The 16,695-nt window shown below is 41.8% G+C and overlaps 2 protein-coding genes and 1 long non-coding RNA gene across 10 annotated transcripts in view; 1 reads left to right on the plus strand and 2 right to left on the minus strand.

Moving 5' to 3' along the window:
- Positions 1 to 3,490: 3,490 nt before the first annotated feature.
- Positions 3,491 to 10,338, minus strand: MRPL44 (mitochondrial ribosomal protein L44). Its single transcript, XM_081192435.1, has 4 exons — positions 10,142 to 10,338; positions 7,147 to 7,615; positions 5,040 to 5,218; positions 3,491 to 3,799 (listed from the first exon to the last, which is right to left on the minus strand). The coding sequence occupies exons 1-4, from the start codon at positions 10,303 to 10,305 to the stop codon at positions 3,628 to 3,630; spliced, it is 984 nt and encodes a 327-aa protein (XP_081048561.1). The 5' UTR covers positions 10,306 to 10,338; the 3' UTR covers positions 3,491 to 3,627.
- A 145-nt stretch (positions 10,339 to 10,483) lies between these two features.
- Positions 10,484 to 12,610, plus strand: LOC308586161. The gene is made up of 2 exons (XR_014007750.1): positions 10,484 to 10,622; positions 11,761 to 12,610. It is a non-coding gene; the product is annotated as an uncharacterized lncRNA (long non-coding RNA).
- Positions 12,611 to 13,872: 1,262 nt separating this feature from the next.
- The window catches only part of MFF (mitochondrial fission factor), a 29,902-nt gene continuing 27,079 nt past the window's right edge, over positions 13,873 to 16,695 (minus strand). For all 8 annotated transcript variants that reach the window (XM_081192443.1, XM_081192439.1, XM_081192436.1 and 5 more), the window contains 2 exons: positions 15,856 to 15,940; positions 13,873 to 14,708 (listed from right to left, as the gene is read on the minus strand). In XM_081192443.1, the coding sequence (XP_081048569.1) occupies positions 14,577 to 14,708; positions 15,856 to 15,940 (217 nt within the window). In that variant the 3' untranslated portion in view covers positions 13,873 to 14,576. The remainder of the gene's footprint in view (positions 14,709 to 15,855; positions 15,941 to 16,695) is intronic.

The raw sequence follows: 16,695 nt of genomic DNA on the forward strand, positions 1-16,695 counted from the left end.
CGATAAGCCGCCGCCTGCGCCCTGAAGGCGCCTGACGACGAGCGCCCCCTCCCGCATGGGAGGATTCTTTCCACCAGCGGCTCCTTCCCCGTTCTGTCTCATTCTCCCCCCCCCCCACCTCGCCCTGTGGGAGACGCTTACCTGGCGTGACCCTGCAGGTGGTTAAAAATAAGTAAATAGGAAAGGAGAAGGAAGAGAGGGGGCAAAACAACAACAACCTGGCCCAGTTGCAGGGGGAGGTGGCGAGAAGAGGTCAAAGAGAGAAATGTCAGAGTTAGGGAAGGGATGGAGACAGATGGGACAACTGGAGGCCAATAATCAGAAAATGACCCCCCCCCCGAGATTTTGTCCCCGCAATTTTGCCTGATTTTAATGAAATATTTGACCCATGGCATGTCTAGTCCATAGTTCCTAGCTGTGGCCTGCCCAAAAGAACCCCAGCAGACAGGAGCTACTGTGTCCATAGCCCTCCGCGGCTATTTTCCAGCTGCTTGTATTCAGAAGCAGGCAGGATCCGAAGCTGGAGGCAGTATATAGCCACCCCGCTATTTCGTTGGTAAGGTAAAGTGTGTGAGAGAAAGGGTGTGTGTGTGTTGCACCCACGCACAGCGAGGGTGTGTTCTATGCGAGCAAACCACTACAAGGCAGCTCGTTAAATCCACTGGCCCCGATCCAACAGAGTTAATCAGTATGCGGATCAAAGCAGTGCCGTAAGCAGTGCTATCCACGTTCACTGTTGTTGGACGGTGGCCTGAGTGCTTCTCCAAGTGAGAGCACTGGTCCATCAAGGCATGGTCTACTCTGACTGACGGCGAGCATAGCATACTGTAGCTAGGGTTGCAATTTTCAAAAAGGAAAATTCCTGACACCCGGCAAAGTTTTTGAGATCTCTTAAGAAGAAGAAGAAGAAGAAGAAGAAGAAGAAGAAGAAGAAGAAGAAGAGTTTGGATTTGATATCCCGCCTTTCACTCCCTTTAAGGAGTCTCAAAGCGGCTAACATTCTCCTTTCCCTTCCTCCCCCACAACACTCTGTGAGGTGAGTGGGGCTGAGAGACTTCAAAGAAGTGTGACTAGCCCAAGGTCACCCAGCAGCTGCATGTGGAGGAGCGGAGACGCGAACCCGGTTCCCCAGATTACGTGACTACCGCTCTTAACCACTACATCACACTGGAAGATCCCAAAATTGTTGAGCTTTTTCCACCGCATTGCCATACTTCTAGGTTTCCCCTGACATTTTACCTACTAGTCAAAATTCCTGATATTTTGTGCACCCTTAAGAAATTGCAAGGAGGAATTCTGGCAAGAGGAATCTAAGGGGAAAGGATTTCCCTGCAGAGCACATGAGAGCTTTTGGACTTTACCCAGGTGGGTTGGGTGCTGCTATCACCATGTACAAGTCAGTTAAGTGTGAGGCAAGGCAGAAAAGGCTGCTGTGAGAGGAGCAATGAGTCCAGCTGGTATGCTACTCGGTAGAGCTGGCTTATCAGCAGAGGCATACCAAGGCTTCCTTGTGCCCTTGGCAAGATGTCTTGGTCTCTTGCATCTTTGCCAGAGGAGCCGAGCCAGAATAGAGGTGCAATTTTTGTGCTCCTGTGGGTCCACACCCTTTACTGGTGCCAACCCCTGGGTACACCCCTGCTTTTCAGGCAACAGAAAGGGAAGGATTGGTCTCATTGGTTCCCAGAGGTGGGAGCTGGGGGCAGAAAGAGCTCATTGACCTGTGCAAGCCCCACAAGCTCTTCTGTCCCATTCATTCACTGTTTTTGCTAGGCATCCGAAATGTGAATGCAAACATGTTACCCTATACCAGGGCTCAAACTCCTGTCTTCTGCTATGTCTGTGGCTTCCTTCGTCTGGCCCCTTCCTTTTTACTACTGACCCCTCCTGGGTGTGTCTTGAATCCTCATCCAGGAGGGCTGCTTATGGTCTTTGCAGGCATTCTGCTCAGATAAGTTGCCTCCCTCCCTTAAGAATGCTGCTACAAAACTGTGGCTGTGAACAGATAAGGGCATTTGAACCCCTTCCTTAAGGGGTTGGCAGAATGAGGTGGTGCAGGGGTTTGTGGTGCAGGGATTCCACCCCCATGGTCATGAGTTGAATTGGATTGCTGGACTTCTAGTGGAGCAGTCCAATTGGTGGCTTTGGCAGCGTTTTCAAGGAGATTGGGGGTGGGTGTATTCCATTTTTAGTTTCTGCATTTTCTGATCTCCTTGGGCTACGTACATATCATTCAGCAGCATATTTACCCCCCCCACACACACACACACCAGCGCATAACTGGTGTGTAGAATTGCTCTCTAAAAGCTCTCTATAGCTAATAGCAGCTTTTAGAATTAACATTTACTTTCACTTTAAGAAGCTAATTCAAGGTTTTAATGCCACAAATGCATTCCATTTTCAGAATAAAAAACCAGGAACTAAAAGCATGCTTGGGCATGGGTTAATGTTTTTTGAAAGCTATGATCAGCTGTCATTTTCATTTCTAAATCCCTATGTGCATAGCACAGTGGCAAATATATTTTTGCATGCTCCATTGGAATGCTTGGTCTTGCACAATTCTTGTTCATTCCAGTGAGAGATGCATACACAGTAATAGTCCAGTAGAAATTTGCAGAAGCACACAACAGGCAAGTAGCAAAAGGGAACATTGTTTGAAACTGAGTGAAGCCTTTTTAAGAATGTGTTGCAAACCAGCATTGCCCACTGGAATGCAGAACTTGGACCTGGTCATAAAACTATACACAGTCATGAATTCACTGAGTAATCAAGGAAGATGACACAATCTCAGTTTTACTTCCCCTTCAAGAGAGATATATTATCTTCTCTTCCAAGTATGGGAATTCAAATAAACAGAGTACAATGGAATGAAGAACTGGCCTCTCTCCACAATGAAAGGAATGCTGAAGACAGTAGCTCATGTGAATCATTGCTACATATTGATTACTCTTTTTTTCAAACAGATTTAATCAACCGAGAGGAATTTTAAGTAGAAGGGAAAGAAAAATGGGATGCAAAGGTTAACATGTTTGTTGTAGCTTTTTACTCAGTTCCATTAATGCTAAGCATGCCTGATGAAATTAGCAGATATTTTTCATAATGGGTTTTGGAAGTAATGGAAATAGATGACTCTAGAGACTGGGATAATGGACTATATTGATTCTTTGGGATACATGAATAAATTAAAAGCAGATTTTCTTCCCTTTTTTGTTCCTTGTAATATGAGAAAATATATACAGCTGGGTAGCTTTTGAAAGTTGTTGTGACACATAGATGTTCAGAAGACAGAGTCAGTACTAGCTGTTATATAACTCCTATTTATGAGTTAATTTTATGCTATAGGGGAATCTGAAATGCAGTGTTGGCCTAAATATTATACTAGCATTTTGTATTGTAGAGTTCCCTCAGTACTCCACCCTTGCTCTGAGCCTATGCAACACAAGGTCTAACAGAGCTTTCAGCACACCATAATGCATGAAGTAGTAGAAAAAAATATGTACCACAAACATGTTTATTAGCAGTAAGGGAAACTGGTATTTTCAAAATCTTAGTTTCTTAATAGTTCACTCATTAAATCTTGTTCTTCTAAAATGTAGCATTCTTGCACACATAAGAAGTGACCTTTTCTGCCTAATTGCTGCTAATAGCATTTTCTGCTTTCTGCTCCCATTTTGGAGAAGAATAATCCCATGGCTTTCTGTTCTCAGTAAACCCATAAAGTTTCCGCAGGGCTACACGTGCAGCCTCTTCTTCAGCTGCTAATATTGTTTCAGCAGTACCTTCTGCCAGAAGCTTCTTATCACTGAAAAAGAAGAAATACTTTTATGAGAAGTCTTAATTAATTTATTAATACTGTGCATATATATAAAGGTAAATAAGGTAAATGACCCTTGGACAGTTAAGTCCAGTCAAAATCTACTATGGGGTTGCAGCACTCATCTCACTTTCAGGCCAAGGGAGCCAGCGTTTGTCCACAGACAGCTTTCTAGGTCATGTGGCCAGCATGACTAAACCGCTTCTGGTGCAACAGAACACCATGATGGAAGCCAGAATGCACAGAAACAACATTTACTATGTATATATGACAATATAGAAGGAAACAACAATACTGCCTTCATTTTTCCTAAGTTGTATGTCCAAGTCCCAATGGGCCATGTGATAAATATTCACAGGCAATTTTAATTCACTGAGCCTCAACTTACATGCTGAGTAACAAGATCTAACAAATTCAGAATGAAGTCCAGTTAAGTACTTGGCAGGAAATAAACAACAGTCGTGTTTATACAACCAAGAATTGAATTTGTAAGATTACTCCAAGCATTCAGAGAAGACAAGGAGATAGGAATGAACTATAAAACAGTAGTGATAACAAAGCCGATAGTAGGACTAAGATAAAGTCAAGACAAAAGCTTGGTTATGTAATTAAATTCTCTCCTCCTCCCTTTTAAAGATTAAAAATACATCAGACTAAATCTGAGGCATTCACAGCAACCTAACATTTTGACATTACACTTTCTGTACTGACATTTCAAGGAAGTGAACAGTGAATCAGGCTAAAGAATGCCAGACAAGTCTCCTCCTGTCAGAACAGTCTGACACACATTTCTTGTACAACTGCCAAGCTGAAAGATTTATTGGTACACTGATACCTAACATTTTTGGAGAGTGGAAACTAACAGAAGCATGTAGCTTCTTTATAAGATGCATCTCACACCTTAGCAAAACATGTGACTAGATAAAAAGCCAGTTCTGGTCATCTTACCAACTAAATGGGATAGAAGTGCCCGCTAGGAGTGCCAATGCCACATCACAGGCCCTAGCAGATCTACTTGTGAGGGCATCACATTTGACTCACCAATATGCCATGGTTGATTCCCAGATTACATTGATTGCATGGTCAGGGCTTAGGCTGTGATATATTTCATGCACCGATTCAAATGCAACATCCACACATACAACCTGTGGGCCTAGAAGCAGGACTGGTATGATCTCACAATACACAGCCAGTAAGGTCATTCAAACCAGACTCAGGTCTTACTAACCAATACAATCCAACGAAGTACAAGGGCAGTACAGTGCTAGCTCCTGACTGTCGAGTTAGTCTTGGTTCTGGAGCAGATACATTCCTCTTGGCCAGTTCCTCCAGCAGCAAGCCCATTGGGTTCATAACATTCCACATCTCAAACAGATCTTTTCCTATCATTTGAGGAATAAAGAAGTCCTGAATATAAAAATGAAAAATTTTCAGATGTCAATTCACTTTGATTCCTGGTATGTATTTTTAATTGATAATGATTGTTACAAAGAGCCATGGTTATAAATGTATCTTGTTAATTCTAATTGTTCAAAGACAGAAAAACTTGGTAGCCAACAGGCTGGGAGTAATACAGAGCACAGATTAATATTTTAAAATAAATGTTAAGAAATAAAAACATACAATCCTTTAAAGTCAAACAGAACTGTTAAGGATTACGTGGCTATGGGTTGTATCCAATGTTGGTCATATTCTGAGTAGATCCACTAAAATTAATGAATGCATGACTAGCTTGCTCTGAGTAGAACCTAGTTGGATACATCTCTGTATTTCTTTCAAAGGCTAACTGCTGATACATCATGCTGTTTCTAATGAACTAAGTATGCCTCTCAAGACACTTCACAATCAAGGACATTTTTTATTTGCAGATTAATAGGAAAAAGTTTCTTGTAGATTAATGCAGCTGAGATGAACACGTTGCATCCCTCTTTGGGGGACAGAGAAAGCCAGTCATTACGATTTGGTGCCTGTTCCCACCAACAGGCCTGCATGCAGATAAAGACATCAAGCATACAAGACAGCCTGCTAGTTATATCACATGTTCTCTGAAATCACCCACTAAAAGGACAGAGGTAGTTAAGCTAGTGGCCCTTCTGACCCCTGAAGGCAGTGCAAAGACACAACCACATATTTGTGAAGTGCCTTGCCCCGAACTCAGGCCAGAGCCCTATTTACTGCAGTAGTCAAACATGTGCATGCTGTAAGCAGACTAATAAACAATGCCATAACACTATTAAAGTTCTACTAATATAGCTGGATATGCATGCTTTGTAATTAGCAGTGGGAGCTCTCCAGTTTTCAGATGTCTGTATTAAATATGCTGTAAGGATATCAGGGGGTTACTCAAGAGCAATCAGGCAAATGCCTCCCTGGTCGGCTGTAAAGCCTCGTTATTGGTGCCAAAAACCCTTCACCATGCAGAGCGCCACTATTCCGTGGCTCGCTCATTCACTGGCAGAATCTGTGAGTGGGCGGTCCTTAAACCTTCCCCAGCAGAGTGGTTTCTTGACGCCCAATCTGCACCTCCCCTCTCGGTGTGGAAGCCTACTGCGCAGGGAGGGCGTGGGTAACGGAGGACCTCTCTCCTCCCCGCTTTGCCCAGGCAAGGTGTCCTGGCACCGCCTTGCCTCCTCCAAGCCCTGAAGCTCCTCTCCACTGGAGACGTGGTTACTCTACTCCGCTGAGGAAGTGCTGCTTCCCACAATCTTTGGGGGCTCTCTGTAATCCACCCGGCTTTTCCCCTCTCGTCCCTGAGCCGATGGCAGTTCCCTGACATGTACGTATGCAGGCCTTTGTCTCTTCCAAACCTTAATGCTTCATTTAACATTTTAAAAATAATACAGTTTAAAATCCCTGTTAGTATTTTGTATCATCCAATTCTCAAAAGTAAGTTGGAGTGATATCAATGCATGAAAGCACCATGCCAAAAGAAGACTGGGTCATAAAGGTTAACTTATCCTGAATTATTATTAATATTGTTATTAATTTAATTTCTATATCTGTAGATCTCAGGGCAGTTCCCAACTACAACTTGGGTAATACAGTAATATATAATGTAATATAGGTTCTATTTTCTAGGTGCAACATTGGTTTTCTTGGGCACAATTTACAAACACTCCTGCCATAAGCTGCTTGCAGCATTGTTTACTTCACACACATGGAGTTAAAGCTAAGAGGATGGTTGTAGGAGATTACACACTATATGCTTGGGCAGCAGAATGCAATTTATCATTCCTTTAAGTGTTATGACAAAGAGAGCACTGTAGTCCTGGATGGGTGCCAAAGAACTATTAATTACGCTATACATAACAATGTTATACTGCACAATAACTTACCCTCACAAAGATTTCTGTTCTCTGAGAGCCACTACTTTGAAGCAATGCTCCTATTACAGCAAAGAAAGTCTTCTGAAGCACATTAGGTGGCACAGGAAATTCTGCGCAAAGTGTGAAGTCTTGTAGAGACAGGTTTCTGGCCAAGTAAGACACTAATTCCTCACTGGTAAGAAAGTTAACAAGTGCCTCAATGCCAGCTTGTGGAATTTTTGGATAGGCTTCTTCCAAGCATCGCGTGAGGTAAGATCGTGAAAAAGAGATACCCTTCAGAGAAAGTTCATTATTATCCTTGAGATTAAGGGCAATTGCTTCTTTGTCTAGTCCCAGTTCTTGGCGTCTCGACTCTTCTTGTTTAATATAACAACGGTTAACAAATGCAGTTTTGAGGAATTCCAATGAAAACTTCTCATGTAATCGGTGGCTAAAAGCCTGTATTTCTGCATGGTAATCCCAGTTAGGTTTCTCAGAGCTAAATAAGGACAAAAAGCAAGAAAACAATAATGATAGGCATTTGAATGGGATGGAGAACCTGTGGCCCTGCTATGTTGTCGGATTACAACCCTCATTATCCATGACTATTGGTCATGCCAGCTGGGGCTGATGGAGTCCCACCACAGATTGTCCATCCCAACTCTAGCCGATCATTCTGAACTAGATTTTACAAAACAAATATTACATTCCCAATTGTTCCATGTTTTGTTTCTGACAGTTTAGGAAAACCTTGAGTGCAAGAATGTAAAGCTTAATAATGCATTATGCCCAATAAGACAAGTTATTTGCTGTTAGCTTTAACATTTTGGGAAGAGAGAATCTGATGAACTTTGAATGGTATTACCCATAGTCCCTTAATTTCAATGGCTCTACTCTTATTATGACTTAGTTGAATATCACCCACTATCTTTAATTACGTAAGCTTTAATTTACTGTACATTAATTTATGCAAGGGTAAACTATCTAATGTTGAACAAAGTGGTGAAAAGGCAGGCATAAAATTCATGTAGAAATCAAATGCTTCGGTCTGGTTTACACATCCTGCGAAGCCAAAGTGAAACTATTGTTAATCAAGTCATTGTTTATTAAACAAGGACAAGTCACCCCACATACAATCAAACAGATCTTGGCTTGTTTCATGCGGTTGGCTTGTTTAACTCCTGCCTACTTTGCACTCCCTGTCAAACATCCTGAAAGCCTTTGCAGTGTCATACTGCTGGAGTTGCCTCACTGTGACACCATGCCTCTTCCCACAGATCAAGAATGAAAAAACACTCTCAAGCAATACAGTATAGTGTTTCTTAACCTTTTCCTTATATCACTCTGCTCTACTTTGCATCCTTACTTTGAATCCTCATCATGAGTCCTCAGCAGGTATTTAACTACTGGCTAAATGTAAGTGAATGATGAATTGCTTTATTGGAAATAATTGACTTTTAGTCCATAATGGAGAAATCCATGTATTTTTCACTATGGTCAATAGTTACTTACAAACTAAAATTTGGAACACGTGTGGCAAGTAAGTCCAGCTTAGCCAGTTGGTTAGTATGCCATTTGAAGGGCTGACTACAAATTTTCAATTAAGTCACTTTTTATAGATTATACTCAATTGCAGTTTTACCTATCCCCTCATTATAGCATTTTGAACCATGATGATTTATGGCTTTTTTTATTCTATACAGTCATACCTTGGGTTACAGACGCTTCAGGTTCCGTTTTTTTGGGATTTGGACCGCCGAAACCCAGAAGTACCAGAACGGGTTACTTCCAGGTTTCGGGGGTCGCGCATGCGCAGAAGCACTAAATCGCACTTTGCGCATAAGCGCCGAATTGCAACCCACGCGTACACAGGCGCGGGTTGCGAACGCTGCAGGTTGCAAACGTGCATCCCGCACGGATCACATTCGCAACCCGAGCGTCCATTGTATTGTGATGAGCTATGGTTCTGATTGAAAAACCAGTCATCTCAACTCAAGTTGATATTCCATGCATCTGACTATAAGTGTTCTCTGGTCCCCCAAAACTTATGTAATGGGGCGGGAGCCACCTTGAAGCCTTTGTGGATGCAAATATATACAGAGCCAATATATACAGTACACACTATTAGATTAGCGTAGCCAGCGGTGGGGGGCTGCCCCCTGCAAGTAAATAAATAAAAAGACTTAACTGACCAATTGTGTCGCAGATAACTCAGTTTTGCCCCCCACACATAAAGCCTGCCCCTCCCTAAAATAAATCCCAGTTACACCCATGCACTCTTAAACATATGGGGAGCCTCTCATTTCAGACACTGACAGCCCTCCTTCCCTACCATTTTTTTACCAACCAGTATCAGGCTGGCACTGGCCCTGGTGTCTGCTGAAGACATTCTTATTTAGACAAGCCTATCCACAGGTTTAGAAAAAATGCATGAGTATTAATTTACGTTATCATGCTCTTTAACTTCCTGCATGTTTCAAATTACGGCTGTGGAGGTTTTAGAGATATAACCTTATTATTTTTTCGTAAGCAGCCTTGAGGCTTCTCTCTCTCCCCCCCCCCCTACAATCAAGTGGTAAATTGTTTTTTTAATGAGATTAATTAATTAAAATAACTAAAAATAAACACTCCACGACTGACCGCGCAACCCGTCTCTCTCGCCAGCCCACCTCCTCAAAAGAAGTCACTTTGCAAGCCCGGCAAAGAGATAAGACGGGGCTGTTTGAAACAACCTGTTTTTTTTGGGGGGGGGGGACAAACCCTGCCATTCCCACGTTCCTTTCTTCCTTTCCAGAGTTTCTGACACGCATCCCGCCAAAGAAACCCTTTCGGCTCCTGATTTCTCCTCAACCCCAGAAGCAAGCGAAGGCAGCAGTCCTACTCGGCGAGGGACGCTCGTTAGCCGACGGTCAAAGCTCTGCCTTAGGGAAGGAGACGGGCGGAAAGAGCGAGCAGCCCTCGTCCCCGCTATTTCTAAGCCTCCGTCCTCCCAACAGGCATCCTCCTTCTCCCACTCTTCTCTCACCGGGGCCTCGGGGTCTCGAGCAGCCGCTGCTGTTCCACATACGCGCGGACCCAACGCTGCTTATCTCGGCGCGGCTGAGAGCGGAGCGCGACACGTCCCGGCGCGGCAGAGAGTAAGCGGTGGGAGCCCTCAAGGAGCAGAGGCCGAAGCAGCGCGGACGCCATTTTCCATCGAAGGGAGTCAGGCAGGGAGGGAAAGGAGCGGGGGACCAGGCGCACCGGTCGCCCCGCCGTCCGGAAACAAGCGCTGCTTCGTTTTCTGTTCCGGCCAAGTTCGGGACTGGGTTTTTTCCCCTAGCTGTAGAAAGGTGAATGAGAAAAGTGTAGGGCAGGTTTGCTCCTACGAACAGGTGAAGGCGAATGACGTGTGGCCACGGTGGTCCTCATCTGGACTGGGATAGCCAGTGTTCCCGATGGTCTGGTAACCTCTAGGTTGCATTCAGGGCCAGATTTAGGTTTGATAAGGCCCTAAATTATTGAAGGTAATGGGGCCCTTTATATGTCCAGCTGTCCTTTGTCAACAACCAATTGTTGCTGTTTTTTGTGTTGAATATACAGTATGCTATGTGGTAATTTATGGACCTAATAGGTATCTAAAGCCATTTGCACATGTTGCCATGCAACCAGTCCATGCAGAATGTAGGCACTCTATATATAGAAATGAGCAAACCAGTGATATTTTAGGGAGCAGGCTAGCAGGCGGGGCCCATTACTTACATCATAGGAGCCTACACAACACAAAACACTGTTGCTGTATGTAGGTTTTATTTTATTTGTTTTTTATCTTGTATTTTGGAAATGTACATCCAGTGGTTTTTTTCCCTTTAAGTTTTTTTGGGGGCCCCAAGAAAGTGGGTTCCTAAGCTATAGCTTGTTTAGCTTATACGTAAATCTGGCACTGGTTGGATCACTGAAGGTGGTTTGGAAACTTCAGCTGGTGCAGAATTCAAGCGGCCAAGTTGCTCAGCGGGGCAGGATGGTTTGAGCATATTTCACCGATCCTGGCTTGATAGCTCTGGCTGTTAGTTCCCAGGCCCAATTCAAAGTGCTGGTTTTTACCGATAAAACCTTATACGGCTCAGGGCTGTAATATTTCAAGGATTGCCTCTCTCTCCATTTGATCCGACCTGGATCCTAAGACCATCTTCTGAGGCGCTTCTTCATGTGCCTCCTTGGGAGGTCCAGAGGTTGATTAACGTTCTATGGCCTTTTAAACATGTTTGTGTCTTATCAATTTGCTTTTGTTCCACTATGTATTTGTGTTCTCGTTTTGCTTTCTTACGTTGTGAATTGCCATGTGATCTTCAGATGAAGGGCAATACAGAGAAAGAGGCCAGAAATCTGGGCTTAAACTGGGCAGTTCCAGATTTATAATCCTTGCTCAGCCATAAATTTATTTGGTGGTCTTCAGACTGTCCTTATCTGTCAGCCTCACTGGGCTGCAGTGAGGACTGACAAAAAACACCGGGTGATGAATGTAAGCCTTTCTGAGTTGTTTTAAGTAAAATTGTTTGATATAGAAGGAAGTGGAAAACTTTTGAATAGTTTTTGGGAGTGTGGTTACTGGTTTGCTTTTGTTTGTTTTATTATGTATTTTATGTTCTCATTTTGTGTATTTAGGTTGTGAACCACGCTGTGATCTTCAGATGAGGTCTTATCTTCAAGAACCGTTCCAGAGGATAGCATTGCATATCTTGTCTGTAATGCTATTTAACATCTGTAGGAAGTGATTAGATCTGGAGCACAGTGTACACTGATGATATCTCAACTATTTCTTTGTTAACATATGAATTGGGAATGGCTGTGTAGGCCCTGGATCGGTTCCTGGGTGCTATTGCTCTCCAACATGAGTTTTAATCAACTTTCCTGGCCTTGTCATCACTATTACCTTGAGATTCTATTACCTACATCACTATTAACTGCCTGAGATTCGAGGCAAAGGCCTATCTTAAAAGGTGCTTTGTTTCAATCCCCAAACTCGTGCTTTAGTTACTTTATACAGGCTTCTAACAAATGAGTCAGCAACATCTGAGAGTTCCCGAGTTCTTTATGAAAAGGTTTGTTTTGATCAAAATACATTACGTTTGGGAATAAAATGTGCATCCAATTTGGCCAGGACTAATAGTCATGGTCTTGGTTCTCCTCAGCCAAAGCAAGTAATTTACAAATATTGCAGAGTTCTGCTACAGTGCTCCCACAACTATCCTGAACAAAGCTTATTAACTCTTTTTCTTTTAGCCATAAGCAATGGCTTAGTTCAAACATCATGGTAAGCTAAACTATGGTTTACTGGGACATGAATGTGCAGACTTGTGGAGAGGAGCCTGCAGCTGCATTTATCCTCCTCAATCTTTCTTCCTCTTACCCCATACTGAGCTCAGTCAAATGTGTTGTCCAGGCCCAGGATTGTTAAGCACTTTCGTCACTAACCATTAGCTGTAGCCAAGAATAAAGCATGACATGCAAAGCAGGCCAAGGGCTGCAGATGCTAACTGATCTGTCTTGCACATCAGAGTAGCTGCATCATTACCGAGTTTAGTCACTAGGTAGCAATGGACTTTGACCAAACTGCGGGAGGCAGTGGAAGACAGGAGTGCCTGGCGTGTTCTGGTCCATGGGGTCACGAAGAGTCGGACACAACTAAACAACAACAAGCAATGGACTTAACTCTTAAGAGTGGAGTCAGGCAATTCCTGTCCTGTTATTACTGGAGAAATGTTGTAAGGTCTTGTCTAACTTCCATAAAAAAGAATGAAACAAAAAATGTGTGCTTCTTTCGCTGCTTCTCCCATACTAGTGGTGAAATAGCTGAAAGTTCACATTATGGGCAGTATCTCACTTCACACACTATTTAAAAATGGGGTAGGGTGAACAAAGAAACAGCATGACTAAGTTGCAAAATTTTACTTCCACCTTTCCCTTCATTCTTAACTTTAAGAAAGCCTATTACTAGAACCTATAAGCATATGTAGAAAATCTACTATTTGGTTCCTTTGCCAAGCTATTTGCCCTGCAAACACCTTCATCCACTTTACTTACTCACTGCTGGTAACACACCAATTTGGATTTTGTATAGGGATACCTCCAAACACAGTTCTGCCTGATGTCTTTTGGTGCCTTCCACTTTCAATTTGGAAACTAAGGGTGAAATCCAGTGAGGCACAGGATTTCCACTTATGCAACAATACTTCATTTCCTTCCTTCTGCAGCCTGTCACACACACATTTGCCTACTCCCCAACTCTTCAGATCTGATTTTGAAGGGCATGGGGGATATGGGAAGACAAGAAGCATTCCCATTGTGCAAAGTGGCTATCCAGCTGTGCATTTGTGCCTATCACACTGATATTTAAGCAAATTAGCATACACCATTATTAAAGATTTTAGCACTCAGCTCACCTAGCTTTTACTCATAAAAGTATTTAGGAGCAGGGCTTAATTCCACCTCACCCCAAACAAATACTTTTCATGTCCATTTGTTTTTATTTGCCTAAAGAAGACAGATATTTTAAAATCCAACATAAAGTGTGTATTAATGTAAGAAAATAAGAGTTGTGCAAATGGTTGGATTGAATAGAAATCTACGAGCAAGCAAAAAAATACAATCAATAATGGGAGTGGTGATTTTAGATGCAGTATATTGATCTAGACTGAGAGATATAAAAGCTTTTTTGTATGCTCCACACATCCAAAGGGCAAAAGTTACAGTTAATTGGAAAAATAAGAAATTAAATACTGCTTTGGGCTGACTTTTATTAAATACATTACATTGGTACTTTGTTCCATAATCTTAAGATCACTCATGGACAGATTTGCTTAAAAACCATCTTTTTTTTAGAAAAAACATTGCAAAATTAAAGCTCAAATACATCTTACACACACCTCTGGATAATCTGCTGACTTATTTTAGCAAAGAATGTATTTTAGTCAATATGTACATGTGCTTGAATGAGAGATACTCAGGATGCTTTTTAATCTGCTGCTCTACTACCTGAAATTTGGCTAAAATAAAACAAGTGCAATAAGGTGAACTATAAAGGTGCGACATTTAATTATGGAATAACAATGAGAAACTATAAGTTAGGCCATTTTGCAGGTAATTCCAAAACCCAGTTGTTTCTATCTACACAAGAGAGAACTGTCTGCAGTATACCTTTGTTATCTGGAGGCAATTCCCTTTGCAAAATAATTCAATGCAAATGTACATGTCATGCAAAAGGAAGATAATAGGATGATACAACAATTCTGAAAATATATACACAATCATCCAGGCATCCCTTTAACATTGTAAAGTTATGTTACAGCTGTTTACTGTGTCAGAAATATCCAGTGCATGGATCCTAAATCACCATACAATTCAGAGAATGAAACAAAGGACTTTGCAAATTCTCTATATGTTTCTCCACTGACAAAACTTCTGAAGTACTGTGACCATTTCTAGCGCCGAAACCAAAGCCAACTATTTAGTAGCCAGAAAGCTACAGTAATTGAGTACATGATCATTTCTCGTTTAGCACGCTCTTTGTTTTCTTCTTCCAGAAGTTGTAGACGACGATTAAGTTTAATTATCTAAAAAAGAAAGAGAAAGGAAATGCTTTTCAATTTTAGTGCTTACTATAAGTTTACTAATTATTTCAAGACTTTTCTCGTTCATGTACTTCAGATTTGTATCACTTCTCACCCCAAAGGTCTGCTCACATGGGGGACTTAGTAATGGAAGTCTGCAGTTCTTGTTAATACAGTAGAATATTTCTGTACATTGATGCCACACACATGGATTCCAGCCTCAAAACCCTGGCTCTTTATACCTATATCAATGCTGGATTTAGAAATCCCTACTTCTGGCAAATTCACAATGGAAAATTTCAGTTTCCATTTCTGATTTTTGTCCTTCCAGTCTACATCTCATCCTTTTTAAATGCAAAAAATGTGTGGGCTGGATCTCTCATTTTAGAGGTGGAGAGTCTGTGTGCCAACTTTGATAGGTATCCATCTAGGACAGAAAAAAACAGGAGCATCTAAGCAGCATGCGCTAGCACCTTACTCATTCACACTAAGCCGTGGTTTATGACTTACTATGATATGCAAATAGGCCCATGTATGTGCTCGCTCCAGCAGCACTTATACTAAAATTGGAACGATACAGAGAAGATTAGCATGGCCCTGCGCCCATGTATCAATATAGTATAAATAAATCACAATACAACCAAAACAAGTATGGAAAGCAAGCAAATCAATTCAGCTGCTTAAAACCAGTAAAAGAGAATAGAAACCTAACAGAAAAATAAGATACAGAACATACAAAACAAAACAGATTCCATTCTGCTGCATGGTTTGTTTGTTTGTTTGTTTACCATTAAACTAAACCTTAAACACATTGACTGGCAGCCACACCTCACCCCTGGATATTTTCCATCCAAGTGGGTTCTTCTTTCTCAATTCCTCTCCCTTCAATCATGTATGCACTATTTAGTTCCTATATAATATTAGAATGTTTCTGAGTTGAGAATTCACAAAGCTTTATTCATAGACATATTAACATTCAAAGAAAAGAAATTGTATCATCATGCCACAGAAAAAGTTGTGGTATTCAGACTTCCAAATTTAACCCCCCCCCCCTCGGAACTTACATTCTTAATCTTACTACATTCTGCATTGACTAAACTGGAAAGAGGCATACAAACCTCCACTATAATAGTTGAAGCATTTTAATTACCTGTCGTCTTAAAGAAACAGCATCCACAACAGTGACATCTTCTGGTGTTCCCTCAAATGTTGTATCCATATTTGAAAGGGTATATCTATGAGATAAAAAACAAACAAAAATATGCCTCAAATGGCACACATTTAACTGCACACGGGCTGGTCTTTTGTGCACACATGGGGTCATTTCAATTTCTCCATTCTCCCTGTGCCCTCTGAAAAGCAACTGCTGAAATTCAGAGGCTTTTCCATAGTTGTATGCAATGCAGGTTGAGGGGCTACAAATGGGAAAGGAAATAAGTAGATCCTCTCAGGTGCATATAGGAGTGACCATAGTATACATCTGGGCGTATTTGGATTCCATTCAAAATATACAATTAACTGTTCTTTAGATGAAAGGGGGGGGGCGACCCATTTTAAAGTGCTTTCTTGGACAGGTTTGACTACGTTCTTATTTTCCTACATACACAGATTTGCTGTTTTTAAAAAACACATAACCTTGGCTGAATTCTCTCTCTAGCAATTTCCATCTAAATGTAGAACTGTATTTGGAAGGGACCACAAGGATCATCTATTCCAACCCCCTGCAAAGCAAGAATTATTTTGATCAATGTGGGGCTCAGACCCATGCCCCTGAGATGAAGAATCTCATGCTGTACTGACGGAGCTATGATCAAATATTCTGTTAGTTTTTATGTATAAAGTGCCTTTCATAATGTCTAGTACATCACCGGCCCTAGGCTTCCTGATAAATTTCAGGAGTTTCAATCAAGTTTCCCAAATTTTCCAAATTTATTGAAGCTGAAGCCTGAAATGACAGAGGAATTATGTGTCCAGTGTTCTCATGTCCAGT

This window comes from Podarcis bocagei (assembly GCF_964188305.1).
Source record: "Podarcis bocagei genome assembly, chromosome: 4".
NCBI classification, from domain to species: Eukaryota; Metazoa; Chordata; class Lepidosauria; order Squamata; family Lacertidae; genus Podarcis; species Podarcis bocagei.